Genomic DNA, 16,866 nt, shown 5'->3' on the forward strand with positions numbered 1-16,866 from the left:
GCGTCCCTAAGGCATCATTGGACATGATTCTGCCATTTCAATTAGAACCCTGTTGCTCTGGGGCAGGCAGCCATCCCATGCCTGGATTCAAGCAAGTAAAAATGTTGGGGGCAGGAATGCCTCGGCAACATGCCGTGAACCCATCACGCCATCTTAACCCCCACCGTTCCGAGGGGGGATTAAAGTCGGCTCTTGTGTTATCATGTATAAAATTATTCTGTTCTCTTATCAGTATTTTGAAGAGTATTGATGCAAATGGTATTGTCCAGAAGGCTATAAATGCTTCAAATGTCTATGATAATATTGTCCAATATGTGGCAGAGGCTAAGAAGAATGCAACTACTCTGCTTAATGCTGCACAGAGAGCAGTTTTATTTTAAGTTACTTGGCGTATTCAAATTTTTCCAAGCAAATATCTTCAAATTAACAGGAGTCCATCAAAATTGCATGATGACAAACTGTTGTCACAGTATTTTTGAACATTATGTATCAAATGTACAAATATAAAAAGGGATTTTGAAAACCATGTGTTAATATTTACCACTTGACACTAAATACACTTTTTCTAAAACGGTAACCACCTTGTCTGCATTTGCCTTTTTCCATGTGATTTCTCACAAGCACTACTCAGACATGTGCTTTAATCACATCAATATGATTTTTAAAAAGGACATCTGGCCCATTGACAAATACAACATGGTTTCAAAAAGCAGTCAGACTCAAGATTCTGAAACAGCTAGCTGCTCAAAATGCAAGCTCTAATTATAGCACAACTGCAAAAATTACATTTAGGACAACTCTACTATACAGCATGTCCCAGTAAAGACAATTAAGGGACTTAATAAACAGTGATCCAATGATACAAATGCCCTAACTAATCTTAGCTACGCATTTAACGTAGTTTAAGCGCATTAGGTTATAATAGGTTTTTATCCAATTAACAAATGGTATTAAGGCTCCCCAGTGGTTGAGTGAGTTTATACACAGTGTAGCTGAGCAGAGAGAGAGATAAACACACCAGTAAAAGCATAGCGCATCAGCGCAATTCTGGGGTGTTTCGGCAGGACTCGTGGATCAGTAATTCTAGATACATAAATCACTCCATACATTCCATAGTTTCACCTGAAGTCTCTAGATTAGATGGATGTGGGAGAAAGTCGCTGAGATACTGGACTTTGAGTTTTCTTCCAGTTGACTTGCGAGCCATTTAAAGCAATTTAAAAGCATGCTTTATCAATATTTTTCAATGCATCCATGTAACAGTTCTTGGATATGTATTATTAATCTTTGAAATCATACCATCCAAATGATTTCACAAATGTTCTTAATTTCTCTCTAGATCACATTCGAGAGGAAGTTTGTAAATACTTATGCCATTAATAAACAATTATTGATGGAATAAAAAATCAAATCAAATCAATCGAGAAAAAACACGTGCTCCTTGGAGACTAGCTCACTTACAGGCATAGGCCTATTATTTGGACTTTTGTTGTGTAGTGTACACTGAAAGCAAGTTGAAGCGCGCACTAAATCTGCACAAATTCATCTTACAGAGCAGTTAAGTCTACGTCCTGCAATGCTACAAAGCAATTCTGGATAGGCAAGTCAGATTTTAAACTTAATCCTGAAAACTCGCAGTTTTTTTTTGTAATTATAACTTAATCATTAAAATGAAACCTCATTGTATATTCATGTCTTGTTGCGTTGTCAAGAATGAAAACGCCATTTGTAGAAACATGCAGTAAAACCCCCTATTTAAAGTATATTATAATCAATTTCTACCTACAATATAAAGCCCAAAACATGGAAAGGCAGATTACACAACAGACAACTACAATATTCCATTGTAATCACATCATATCCAGTGGGACGTAATCCTAGCATTTTGTCAGTTCTTCAAATATATCATCCAACAAGACAAAAATAAAAGTAACAAAAATATAAGCATTCATGCTCTACTCCAGGTACTTAGTGTCCCTCAGGAAAACCTTTAAGTACCTTTTCAAAGATATATTACAGCATGTCAATTCTGCATGAATAGATAAAGATCTTAAAGTTGATTGCAAAGTAATATTGAGGCTAAGATGAGACGCAAAGAATCACCACCCAAATATTAAAATAAAAAAGTGGAAGGTGTAAAATCTTCGCTGAAAAATCACTTGCAAATAACAGACAAAATTATCTCCAACTCTCATACTCCCCAACAAATTTTTTGGAGGTGTAAAAATAAAAGCTACATATTTCAGAACTCATTGCAACTTCAACATACGCAGTGATGTCACTTTTACAGTTTTTTTGCACTTGAGGATAATGAGTCCAAATACTTAAAACCCTTGCGTGTGTTCAGTTTCCTCCATCACCGTAAGCAGGAGTCCAGGCAGTTATTGAAATTCAGACTTGTAAGTGCACGATTATAACTTTATAGCACTCGAACCCAATATGCTCAGTATACAAACTTGATGCAAAAGTGGTAACTTTTGACACCAAGTGCGAGACACCATTTTGGAGAGGCCAATTACACCAAGAATCCTGTACTTCTAGATTAGTACCACAATTGTTGCAGTATATCTTTTTTCCCCCATGATGGTGTGAATGGGGCTGCATTTTCACTGTATCTTCATATTTTTAGTGTTTAACCGAGGAAAACACTATTCAGTGACCCCTCCTACAGGTGCACATGTGGATTTCAGGTTGGGAAATAATGGAGCTCAGTTGTGATACGAAAGGTCTGCTGATATTCACCACTGACTTCATCATGAATGACAGTACTCCTGGCAGGGCATCCAAGGCCAACCAGTGTCCATGAAACAGTCTGTAAAGGTCTTCAGAAAGGAAGGGAAAAAGTTGGCAGAGGAAAAGGCAAGAAAAATGAAGAAAAAAGTGTGCAGTAATACAGTTTTATGCAATTTTAATGTGCATACTGAAATTTTTAATGCATTTCAGAATATAGTATTCTCATCATCTGGTGACAAAAGTCCACTAACAAGAACTAACAGCACATGGAAGAAATGTAATCATAATTATTTGCAAGCACTTGGATTTTGCTTGGAGGGTAGTATTTTCCTTATGACCAAAACTTTACAGCCAACAGCCACTAATGCTTAGCCAAAAATAAATATTTTGACAAGATAATTACAAATGAAGGCCATTTGGCTCATCTTAGTTCAACCATCCAAAATGATAATATTCCACCAGTGCAGCATCCAACTGGTTCTTAAGTGATGTATTACTCTATGCTCAGAGTCCATTCCATGCATTGGGTCTCTCTACGTGAAGAACTTACTGATACTAGCCCTAAATTTGCCTTTTACAAATTTGAGCTATGACTACTCCAGTTTAGGCAGGGATCTCAGACACAGTATAGCATAAGGTATAACTTAATTAGCCCAAAGTCCACTCTGCTTAGTAGACTTTAGTTATAGATTGATCATAATGCTATAATACCTATTCCATTGCAAGTTACAAGATCACATATTTACAATCCGGACACCTCAGTTATGGTTGCCTGTTCTCCCAAGATGCCACCTAACTAGTATTATTTACATGGTTTTCTGACAGACCATGCACTGTGTTTCTATTGTGATCAGGTTTACCTCGCCTTCTATAACGGGATTATGGTTGAACAGACCGAGAACAGCTTTTTCTTTTATCGCAAGTTTCAACATGAGTTTTACTTGTCATTAACCTATACCACAGCTGCAGAAATCCTATTAACTCTCCGCTTGAAACAAAGGAACCTCTTGTATGTAAAGATTTGACAAAGTTTGTTTTGTGGCTCATTACTCAACAGACCCTTGTTCTACTCTTGCAATTTAAATTTGAAGTAATTTTTCAGATTTATCTTTCCCATACTATTTACCCCTACAAGATCACTTCTCAGACACCATTCAAGGCTGAAAAGCCCAAAGGCTGAATTCTCAGCTAGATCACCCAAAATGCAGTGAGTGGTACGAAAGCAGGTAATAGGTCAGGGGAAAGCATGCCTTGTTTAAAATTGATATAAATAGAGGGGTCAACTGCCTTACATGCAGTCCTTTGCTGATCAGATTTAGGTTCCCAACAATCTGTAAGCTAGTGTTCACATTTTGGGAAACACCTTATTTACATTCCTTTATTAAAAAGCACAAGTTGTGGTAGAAACATTGATCAAGCATTTAACACCTCAAAATGTCTGAAACCAGCGGATGAGAATACAGTAATACAGCAAGAACCTGATGATAGCTTATGGGATGTGGGAGTACTACTCTATTCCCTTCTCCCCATACTCCACTGTGGCATGTAGCATTTTACCTTACTGAATTTAACTGGAAACCATTTGCCATCCCTTGGGCTGTACTAATGAACCCAAGAGATTCCCAGTCAATGTCAGATATTCCAATTAGTAATGTGCAACCTCAGCAGTACTATCAAGAAGTATAGCACTACTTTTTAAATCTTCTCAAAGATGGCCAAGTATGTACCCACTCCAAGAATCCAACACAGCAGATAGCATTTATTTAATCACCGTCACAAATTGCGGTTTATCCCCATTTATTTTATATATAGTTTTCCTCTTTACCTTTTAATGGTCATGCTCAAATACATTTGATAATTATCTTCAAAGATTTCAGGTGCAAGTGTGTCACTTCTTCAAAGTAGCTAGTGTAATCATAATCTCATTACAAATCACCAATTTATTTGCAACTATTTTGCTCCAAAAAGGGTTTCTGTTTGACAACACAAATTTGAGCATTATCCTGTTCTATCACAAGTCATTGTTGGTTGGAAAATTAAAACACAAGCCTACAATTAGTAGAAAGTTAATTAATTAGTTTAAAAATAAAGAATCAAACCCAGTGATAACTATGGTTTGTGTCATAACTCCATTATAACCAAACCCTAGAAAAGCTTAGAACAGGAAATAGACCATGTGTTTATTTGATTGAAGGTGAATTCGACAATACTGTACTGTATGGCAAATAGTTTTGACGACGGTTTAACCAGAGTTTCAATTTAAAATTTATAATTTCTAAATCACCATTTTGTCAGACCGTACTACCTGGTAACCTTGTCTTTGCTTTTATGCTGGCTCTCTGAATAAGAGAAGAAAAAAAACACCAGCTGAGATTGGTAATTTTACAACCAATACCATTGGGTGCATTTACACAGCATACAGTGAACAGGGGAATTCGCTCAAGTTCGCTCTGGGTTTCAAGAGGTGATTTGCATGTGCTCCTCCCAACAGTTTGCCTCTTTCTGAATTGGCATTCAGCCATTGGCCCCTAATTTGCAGTCAGCGGCGAAGTGAAGGCAGTCACCACTGTTCTTAAGGAATACTGTCCAGAGACCTCTGTGGCGAAAACTTAAAGGTTTGCCGAAGTATAATTGATTGTAGTGCTGTGAATAGGGGATCCCTAGTGCAATGCAGTAGTGATGTCATCAAGCTGTCTAAACATTGAAGAATTCTCAGACAGCAAACCAGGAAAAAAAACGCAGGTTTTATCCTCACTTTATAAAAAATGTTCCGAGAGCAAAAATAAGATTGGGACTTTCACATGGGGATAAGGTAGAAACTGAAATATCATGAGCAAACTATAATTTTTTTTAAATTGTAATTTAAGATATTTGACATTCCACAAATATAACAATTAGTTTTTCAGGGCCAGAACAGTTGTTTAGAAATCATTGTTTAGCAGTCAATACACTGTTAAAACCCCAGTTACACCTATTCCAACAAGGCTTAACATTTAATGGGGTATTTAAAAGCAATATTAGTGCGGAAAAGCTAGTTTGTCAGTTTTACTGATTGTCGGCTATGGGGGAGGGGGGTCCACACTGCAGCCTGTGTATAAGCACTGAATGACTGACCACAACTTCAGGATTTCCACGTTTAGTTAGTTGCGTATTCGATAAACCCTGAAGTTGCAGTCAGTTCCAGAGGGGTAATGACTTACCGCAAAATCCAGGCCATTGTGATGCTGCAGAGCCACCAACAATGTGTCAGGAATTTTGGAACCTGAACTGTAGACTACATTCACAGAGATCTGCAGTTCAGGTCTTTCCATTTTCTAGCTCCAAGCATGATCAAGAGTCATCATTTATTTCTCTTTTTACATTCCTCAACTTTGTCAGTGAAACTGAAACTAGTTCACTGCAATGCTAAAGTTGGTGTATAAATTCACCCATAAAAATGTAATTCCTTCACCCGAGTAAATTAACAAAGTCAAGAACTGCAAGCTGGTTCAAATTCCAATGACAATTCCATGGCTGACACAGACCTTGTAATATTTATTTCTATAACGTCACAATTAAGAAATGCAGTTTGTTGCCAAGTTAGGCGAGCCTGGAACAAGGATATTGTATGGTCAAAGCCTACAATCACACTCAATGATCAAGATATTTTATACCATCGGGAGATTTAAATTAATGGGAGAGAAAAAATCCCAGTTTAACTAAGTTGGTATCCTTCTTGGCCAAGTCAGAAGATTGTGGGCTCAAGCCTCATTACAGACTCAAGTGTCAGATTGATACTGAAGTGCAGTACTGAAGGAGTGCAAGGTTGGGGATGCGATCATCTGCCTACTCAATATTCCTCCCTCAACCAACACCAATAACCGTGGTTATTTATTTCCTGTTTGTGGGACTTGGTTGCCTGCAAATTGGCTGCTGGGTTTGTCTACGTAGCAGTGATGCACTTCAAAAGTAATTCATTGGTTGTGGAACATACCAATGACGTGTGATGAAGCAAAAATATTTAGTTTCTTTCTGTACATGTGCCATTTTTAGATATATGGAAATATTTGTTTCTATGAAAGACAATTTAAGCCATTGTTTGTATCCGAGCACTAGCACATTTTGCTTCACACGTACCTTGGCACTTCATCCACACAATAAATGTCTTCCAGCTCCTCCCAATAAAAGATAAAAAGGCAACAAGTTTTTGCACGGCGTAGGTGCAAGTTTAATTTTACTGCTACATACACAATACAAATACCGATAAGCCAACAGTGTACCTGGCATAAATACTATAACCTAAAACAAGCACTTAGCATAAATATTCATACGTCATCCTGATTTTAATCTGCGGCCTGTGGTTTCATAAGTTTGTCAATCAAACCTCGTGACTCAGGAATCCACCAATTAGTCCACCTGAATGTTGCTAAGCAACAGAGGGAATCTAGTGGCAGGATCGCCAACAAAAGTTATGCTTTGCCATCTCCTCCCCCCACCCCACACCATTTTCTCCCTTTTCTGAAGATATAGACTTCTGCCTGGGTATGAATTCATACTCTGGTACCCGCTGACACTCCAGCACAGTACTGATGGAGAGCTGCACTGTCGGAGGTACCTTTTTGAGATGAGACATCTGCCCTCAGGCGGGCGAGGAAGATACTATGGCATTATTTCAAAGCAGAGCTGCGGAGTTCTTCCCAGTGTCCTGGTCAATATTTATCCCTGAACCAACATCACTTAAACACATGATCCTGTAATGTATCTCATTGCTGTTTGTGGGAGCTTGCTGTGCATCCAACATTACAACAGTGACTACACTTCAAAAGCACGTCACTGGCTGTGAAGTGCTTTGGGACGTCCAGAGGTCATGAAAGGTGCTATATAAATGCAAGTTCTCTTTCTTTAACCAGATGATCATTCTTCACATGCAAACCTAGACACACGAGTACACTGCATCATCATGTCACCATTGTAGCCAAGGCCATTCCTTTCCTCACTTAACATGGACAGATACATTTTCCAGTAGGGTCACAGCACAACAGCCAGAAGCAGAGGCTGTGACTCAATTTTCCCCTCCCTCATCCAGGGGTGCCAAGGCCAATTGTAGCACCCCAACTGCTTCCCTTCCTTGATCAGCTAGTTTATCAGAAACTGGGATTTCAGCCTGGCATCCTTTCAAACTATGCACAGCTGTGCATTCTTAGGATGGAGTAACTCTTCATGAGCTCATTATATCTTGCAATTTATAGAAACATTTGAACTTAGCAGGACATATGGATTCACTAGGGCAGTCAAGAACACCACAATGCAAGAAAAAAATTCCCACCAGGTCATTTTTCTTTTTCAAAAAAATTCCAGCTATCAAGGTACGGAACACAGGTGCAAATTCTGGAGTACAGTGAATCTCCTTATGCTTGAACCGAGAAAATAGTTCTAAGCACAGGTCTATGGAATTAGTGCTTTCTTAACTAGACTCTTGATGCACAGTTTTGTGAACAGCTATTTATAGAATTCTACCAAGTCCTATTTTAGTCCAATGTAATTTTTAAAGTGCTTCAATTAGCTTGAATTTAATAAGCAAATACATCTACCTGGTGGCCTGTTCCTTCATAAACATCGAGCATTGTTACCACTTACAACATTACTACAATTTTCCTACATTACAACAATGACTACACTCCAAAAAGTACTTCATTGGCTGTAAAGCATTTTTGAGACGTCCAGTGGGCGTGAAAGGCGCTATAGAAATGCAAGTCTATTTCTTTCTTAAATCGCTTATCTGTAAAACAAACATTTTGCAATTACCACTATATTTTATTGCACCCACTTGTCCACCTTTTAAAACAAAAAGTTATTTTAAACAGAAGGGATTGAAAACAAAATTAATGTCGTATCAAACATAATACTAGAGCACAAGTATAATTGCCTAAATTTCAAAATCTCTATTTGTTAATTAATTGCACTGCATCTTTGACCAACATATGGGATCAAAAAACTGTTCTACTTCCACATTCAACAGATAGGCATACAAGAACTTAAATTTACTTCAGGTCTCTCTACTAGAAGATAGCTGGCAGGTACCAGCACAATTCCATTTCCCCCCCAAAAAATGACCCAAGTCATATGCCCAGCTATGGAAAGGTTTTGCTTACTGCGCTTCTATACACATGATCACATTGTACTTAAATTGCAAAAGGTCAGCCCGAGTACTCCTTTTTATAGAGGCGCATTGGTACTCGGCAGCCCAGCAGGATAGTCTGACACATACTGTTGCAATGGCTCATTCCACTTATTGTTTTCCACATCTGGAAATGGATTAACATTATAATATGAAAGTGATATACTGCAACCAGTAGATCAGGTCCATGGTCAATTTATTTTAGTTATAGAATAACACTAGTATTTCAAGACACGGTGTAAAGATTAGGAAAAAAAAGGAGATCTGTTTTAGCACCAACTCCTTGTTTGAGTCCAAGTGGAAATGAACCTAGACAAGTATGCGATCACTGGTGAGTAGTTTAAGTATGGCAAAAAGCAAGAAATGGAGGTGCTGGAAATCAAACGCTGCAAATCATCTTCTTCTTAGGCAGTCCCTCGGAACCGAGGATGATTTGCTTCCACATTAAAAATGAGTTCTCAGGTGACTGATGAGTCCAATGCGGGACCTACAGTCTCTGTCACAGGTGGGGCAGACGGTGGTTGAAGGGGCGGGTGGGTGGGGTGCTTGTGTTGACGTGCGCTCCTTGCGCTTGGCTTCTGCTTGCTCCCAGCAAAGAGACTCGGTGTTCGACGCCTTCCCCGATGCTTCTCCTCCACTTTATGCGGTCTTGGGTCAGGGATTCCCAGGTGTCGGGAGGTCAGCAAATACTCAGCAGGTCAGAGAACTCCTCGATTTTCTCAACAGAAGCCAACGTTTCACATGTGGACCCTTCATTAGAAAGCAGCTTTGACAAAGGGTCCATGCCCTCGGTTCGCTCCACAGATGCTGTCTGACCTGCCAAGTATTTCAGCATTTTCAGTTTCTGTTCTCGTGGTTCTGGCTTAAAGGGAAACCATGACATCAGAGGTAAAGAGACTTCATGGCATGTAAGTGAGCCACTATGTGGTCACGGCTTTCTTTAAGTAAATTCACAGCAAAAGAACAGTACAAATTTTCTGTTGGACTGGAAATATTGCTTTGGAGGAAAAATAAAATTTAATTAAGAAAATTTGCACCCTCCCAACACAAACCAGAGCAACAGCGTTACAAAACCCAGCAATCCACATGACTTGTAAGGATTATCAAACCATGGTTTTTAAACACAAACTCCTTCAGATCACAGACTGCTCCGCTCTTTCCAATTCTTATTCTTGACATAGGACGGAAGCTACGAAGTTCCAAGCCTCCAAGCGCTGGATACAATCAGAAGTATCAAAACAATAGTCTTATTCAAACTTTCTGGGCACTATGCCAGTTAAGAGAATAGCTGGTATACTTGGCAAAATGTACAGCAACACAATAGACGCAGCACTTCAAATAACTAAAGTGTAAACAACAATCAGCATTTATATCAACATTTTGAATAGACTGCCACAGCTCAGTACTATTCAATTTTAAAACAGATAAATGCTGTAATCCTGGCAAACTCCTGCAGAAATTTTCAAAATAGCCATTTTATTAGATATCCACATTTCTTGGCCAGCAATCAAATTTATATCTAGTTTCTTCAGTAGACAAGAGATTTAAGACTAAAGCTTAAAGATAGTTCAGGGCATCTACTGAACCACCTTAAAGCTGTAGCAAGAGAGGGGACACGGTCGCCTGCTCATTTCTTACATTAAAATGTAACTGGTCAGTGAGACTGCGTATTTAAAGAAAATTTGGCCAAAATTCTGCTTTCCCCAATTAGAACATAGCGAGACTGGTGCAGTAGAACTCAGTGCTGTCCACTTGCACTGCTCTAAAGGCAGGTGCTGTATCTGCAGCACAACTGCAGTAGTTGCAGAAATTATATAGGATAAATATAAAAGAGACTAGAGAAGCTGGGATTGTTCTCCTTAGAGCAGAGAAGGTTAAGGGGAGATTGAATAGATGCGTTCAGAATTATTAAGGGTTTTGATAAAAATCATAGAAATTTACGGCACAGAAGGAGGCCATTTGACCCATTGTGTCTGTGCCGGACGAAAAAGAACTATCCAGCCGAATCCCACTTTCCAGCTCTTGGTCCGTAGCCTTGTAGGTTACGGCACTTCCAAGTACATATCCAAGTACTTTTTAAATGCGATGAGGGTTTCTGCCTCCACCACCCTTTCAGGCAGTGAGTTCCAGACCCCCACCATCCTCTGGGTGAAAAGATTTCTCCTCAACTCCCCTCTAATCCTTCTACCAATTACTTTAAATCTATGCCCCCTGGTTATTGACCGCTCTGTTAGGGGAAATCAGTCCTTCCTATCCCCTCTATGTAGGCCCCTCATAATTTTATACATCTCAGTCAAGTCTCCCCTCAGCCTCCTCTGTGCCAAAGAAAACCACCCCAGCCTATTCACTAGAGTAAATAAGGAAAAACTGTTTCCACAGGCAGGTGGATTGGTAACCAGAAGACACAGATTGAAGATAATTGACAAAAGATAATTGACAAAAGAACAGAGAATAATAATTATTTATTTAATAGTAAGTTATGATGATCTGGAATGCACTGTCTGAAAGGGTGTTGGAAGCAGATTCAATAGTAGCTTTCAAACAGGAATTGAACATATACTTGAAAAGAAAATATCTGCAGGGCTATGAGGAAAGAGCAGGGGAGTGGGACTGACAAAAGCAAAATACTGCAGATGCTGGAAATCTGAAATACAAACAGAAAATGCTGGGCGTTTTTATATTCGGGGAGTGGGACTAATTGGATAGCTCTTTCAAAGCTCTGGCACAGGCACAATGGATTCCTTCTGTGCAGAAAGATTCTATAATTCTATATCCCAGTTAATCTGGTTTGCAACTTATTTTTGACTATGGATGTTAGATAACAAAGAAGTATCTTCTTACATATGACACTGTTATATTTTCATTGTCAAGAGTCATACAGTTCAAATGATTTTTTTTTAAACATCAGATTAGCTGGCACTCCAGTTACCCAGCAGGGTTTCAAACATCAATGGGGTAAACAAAGTGTTTCTGCATATCATCACATGCAGTTTAATTCAGTTAAACAAGTCGTGCACGGTAGTGACAAACACATTTGATTGCTCTGTAGAAGGTAAACACAGCTACATTCCAGGTCTGCGACAGTAGCACCATATTTAATTGAAATATTGACAAGAATACGGATAAATCTTGTATTTTAAAATAAGGGTTTTAAAAGCCTACTATTTTTAGTGCAGTTAATCCGGACATAATGCACTGATCTGAGCACAATAAAATGATGAGATTTGAGTTTGCACCCACAATCCCCATGCCATCAAATTCTTTATCCTTGCAATATTTAAGAAACTGATACTGAGCTCTTGCCCACTACAGGGGCGATTGGGGGGAGGAAGAGAAGTTGGGGGGGGGGGGGGAAAGAGGGGAAGGGGAGAGAGTGGGGGGGGGGGGGAAAAAGAGAGTGGGGGAGGGGGGAAGAGACAAAGTCACCCCTAAAACTACTTCTCCTCACCTCCCAGAAATATACATTTCAGAAAAATCAGCAAAATGTTATGATGGGTACGCAAAATGTTCATGCGATGTCCATTTAAACTGTGAAAAACACCCAGCGGTACAATTACAGTTATCGCATCCTTCTAAATTGAGACTGTTTTAAGAGTATTTTGAACAGGGTAAAATACTGGTGAGAATATTTGAGGTGATGAATTGAGTTCACACACAGAGCTTTTTTGCACATATTAAACCCTATTGGTACAAATATTAGATAATGAGTGACAATGCTGGCTCAGAAACCCAATTAGGAAAATTCCATGTAATCCAAGTTATCAGTGACACTAAGAATTGACGCCATTAACTTACCTCTACAAGAAAAACAAGTTACAAAGCTGTAAATTAGCAGTGGATGTGGTCAATGAATGAAATACCACAAGCACTCAGGCACTTCACATACAGCAAGGCTGCTTTTATGAAAAAATATTGCAATTGCCTTTAAAAAAAAAATCCCTTGCAACACGCTGCCTGTAACTACTTCTCCAGTTAAGGACTCTCTGCAACCCATGGTGTCCACAGACAGCTTCATAGATGTTCTAGTTCAGTGGCATCCAACAGAAATTGTTGACTAGCTACTGGTTATGGTGAAAACACACGCGCGCAACAGGTAGATGTATATTCCCTGACACGTTAGCTCTGTTTCTCTCTCCACAGATGCTGCCTGACCTGCTAAGTATTTCCAGCATTTTCTGTTTTTATTTCAGATTTCCAGCATCTGCAGTATTTTGCTTTTGTACAGGTAAATGTAAATTTACTTAACAGCCATCACCAAAACAGTAACCAAAGGAATTAAAGCACTCAATCAAAACACATTCGCACACCCTCCTTTTCATCTTACAATTTTACCAACAAACGCTCAAAAAGGTTAAAATACACACGCATACGCCGTGCGAATGAGCATTCAGATCACATGCCCAACAATGGTGTTATTACCTGATCCGAAATCCAATTAGACACATGTAGCTAACACATTGGACAACACTATTCTAGTCTAATGCCATTACATTAGTTAATCCAATAATCAATCAGTTGCTATCCCAATTGCCTGTTGTACCTATAAGGCAACAAACTAGTCTAAACTCTTCCAACAGACAGCTTTCCCATCATCATTATGGACATAAATTGGCAAGCAAATGTATATATAGATAAATAAATAAAATTTTACTAACGCTTGGTCAAGAGGCTGAAAACCAACCTCATTAGGCTAACTGCCAACTTTAATTCCTTCAAGGTTTGAAATCAATGTACAAAATTAATATTTTCAGTGCCAGATTGTACCAATTGCCTTATAGTCCCAATAGAAAATCCCATTTAGAAAAGTGGCTTCTAACTATTATAAATAGACATAGGTCGTGTTCAATAGCCTTTACCTGAATCCTCTCCATTTTGTGATCAATTTCACCACTGCTAAATCAAGTCTCAACACCCTCAGACTGAGTAATGTTAATCACAAATTCGAGAGATTACACAGCAATATTTAATACAGATTAGAACTCCTTTCACAGATTAAAACTATAAATGCGAAGCACACTTAACGACCACAGATTTAAACCTTCAATTGTTTTGCCAGACTAATATACTTGAATGAATTACACGTGATTAAGTTGAACTTTTAAAAATATATAGCTGACTGTGTTGACTAGAATAAATGAATCTTAATACAAAGTACTATTTTCCATTTTGATCATGCATGCTGCAACGCATCTGTTACCTGGAAACGGGAAGTGATTATTTAAGTATTGAACACACCCAAAACCTGCAATGTTTAGTAGCTACAAGATATTAAGGCTCAGAAACCTGCGAGATACTCCGCATGAACAATCCTTGCAGGAAGATTCTTTCAAAATAGGTATTTCATAACGAACGCTCTTAATCAGGGTATTAAGCTTCACTAAATGCGCGGAACTCCCTTGAAAGAAAACACATGCGATCTTGATCTGTTTAACTCCTTGATGTATTATTCAATTAAAGGTCCAAACCATGCTTTCCAATCTCATCTTAACCTAACCTAGATGTGTCCAAGAATATAACGTTTTAACGAAAGCGAATTGGTATGGGATTTCGCTGTTTCTGCAACCGATTTTGTTGCATCAGCAGGGTGTAACTGCACCTTAAAATTACTTGTAGCTGCAACGCAGTGGGTCAGTGGTAAATAAACTTTCCTAATTATCCATCCAAAACGGCCTCAATAAGCGATCACCTCCTCCGGTTTCGTTTACCGCACATTTGAAACCAAAATTGCATTATTAGCAGGAGCAAAATAAAGCAATATGTGTGCAGCAGCTAGATTCCTCTGAAATTCACGACAAAGGTAAAATTTCACGGCGTTGACGTTATGGAAAAAAGGGCAATTCTGTCTCGGTATGAAAGGGGGGAGGGGGGGAAAAGGAAAGGAGACTGGATTGCAAACCTTGATGGTTAAGATTTAAGGCTTTAAAAAACTCAGAAGAAAATATCTTGTGATTATGCTGCGTATACATAAAAAAACTACTGGCCATCAAAAAAAAAGCTAAATGAAAAAAGTTCCTACAGAAAAGTCCAAGCCTGTGCCGTGTGTTGCAGTGGTTAGTGCAACAGGGATCGATGCGGGCAGCAGGGGATGGTTAGAGAGCCATTTTGCCCCTCAGTCAGCGAGATGCGCTCCACTCCCCACTCTCACTCACCCAACAGCAGCAGTTTGACTTCTCTCGCCGCTTTTTCCCCGTCCTCCCGCAGGTTTCTGTCGATCATTTTGGACCTCTCCACCGCCGCTTTGTCCTCGGTACTCAGCGTGCACCCCATCTTCCCAGGTTTTAGTTCCCCTCTCTCTCTGAGCCGCAAAGAGCTTCTTCACACCGCCCTGCCACTCAGTCAGAGACGCTTCCGTTTCCCCAGAAACCAAGCACACTTTCAAAAATTAATGCGAAAACTCGACCCGGAATGTCGAAACCAGACCCCGGCGGTTCCTCTCCGTAGTTTGAATGGCGGACGCCCCCGATTCTAGATCATGAATTTATTAATTATTTTTTTTAAACGCGATCCTATTCACGCCGCCGCTGCGATCGCCAACTGCTTGGTGGCTCTTGGCGCGTGCGCACTGCCTGACCCGTTGCGAGACCCGGATGGCCGGCTTGTCTGTCTTTCATCCTCACTATCTGCGCCTGCGTCACCGCGACGGAAGCGGCCGGTAACCCATGGCAACGGCCACAAAGGCCCACTTCCGACCCATTTAAATGCCTTATTTGCCTCTGGGTTATTTGGTTTCTGCTTCTCGGTAGTAGTATAAGAAAGAAAGACTTGCACTTATACAGCGCGTTTTACGACCACCGGACGCCCCAAAGCGCTTTACAGCCCATGAAGTACTTTTTGGAGAGTAGTCACTGTTGTTATGTAGTTTACAGGAGTCCGAGTAAAGGAAGCTAGCTATAGTTGTTATTCAAATCTATTTTATTGGCTGTTTATGCAATATAATGCAAGAAACAAACCAACTTCTTCATCTTCCTCCAGGTGCTCCGATTTCCTCCCACAGTCCAAAGATGTGCAGGTTAGGTTGATTGGCTATGATAAAAAAAAATTGACCCTTAGTGTTAGGGGGATTAAATACGTGGGGTTACGGGGATAGGGTGGGATATATGTTGGTGTAGGGGTTACGGGGATCGGGTGGGATATGTGTTGGTGCAGGCTCGATGGGCCGAAATGGCCTCTATCTGCACTGTGGGGTTTCTGTGATTCTGTGATGTACAAACGTGAAACACAGTCAAACTCTACAATAATGACTTAAGTTTTGTATTTTTCATTATGCTCAGCCTGCATGTTGCTTTGGATGGGCTTTCAACAGGCAAATCACAAGTAAAGCAGTGATAGGCTTTTGGCAAGCAAAATGTTACAGGGTCTTGGGGTAATGTCTCATGCCCAAAGGCATAAAATTAGCAGATGTCTTCTGTTTCTTTTTTTAACTCGTTCATGGGATGTGGGCGTCACTCTCAAGGCCAGCATTTATTGCCCATCCCTAATTGCCCTTGAGAAGGTGGTGGTGAGCCGCCGCCTTCAACCTCTGCAGTCCGTGTGGTGAAGGTACTCCCACAGTGCTGTTAGGTAGGGAGTTCCAGGATTTTGATCTGACAATGAAGGAACAGCGATATATTTCCAAGTCAGGATAGTATGTAACTTGGAGGTGGTGGTGTTCTTATGCCCATCTAGGTGGCAGAGGTCATGGGTTTGGGAGGTGCTGTCGAAGAAGCTTCGGTGGGTTGCTGCAGTGCCTCTTGTAGATGGTAAACACTGCAGACATGGTGCGCCGGTGATGGAGGGAGTGACTGTTTAAGGTGGTGGATGTGGTGCCAATCAAGCGAGCTGCTTTGTCCTGGATGGTGTCAAACTTCCTGAGTGTTGTTGGAGCTGCACTCATCCAGGCAAGTGGAGAATATTCCATCACACTCCTGACTTGCCTTGTAGATGGTGGAAAGGCTTTGGGGAGTCAGGAGGTGCGTCACTTGCTGCAGAATAGCCAA

At 40.0% G+C, this 16,866-nt stretch overlaps 1 protein-coding gene across 1 annotated transcript in view; it reads right to left on the reverse strand.

Moving 5' to 3' along the window:
- LOC147105732 (guanine nucleotide-binding protein G(i) subunit alpha-1) overlaps nucleotides 1-15,552 on the reverse strand; it is a 42,518-nt gene extending 26,966 nt beyond the window's left edge. The window contains exon 1 of the mRNA XM_086010372.1: nucleotides 15,040-15,552. Within this exon, the coding sequence (XP_085866498.1) occupies nucleotides 15,040-15,157 (118 nt within the window). The 5' untranslated portion in view covers nucleotides 15,158-15,552. The remainder of the gene's footprint in view (nucleotides 1-15,039) is intronic.
- Between the last annotated feature and the right edge of the window lie 1,314 nt (nucleotides 15,553-16,866).

Source organism: Somniosus microcephalus, chromosome 17 (genome assembly GCF_052327205.1).
Source record: "Somniosus microcephalus isolate GS21.2 chromosome 17, FLI_Smic_1.0, whole genome shotgun sequence".
Lineage (NCBI taxonomy): Eukaryota > Metazoa > Chordata > Chondrichthyes > Squaliformes > Somniosidae > Somniosus > Somniosus microcephalus.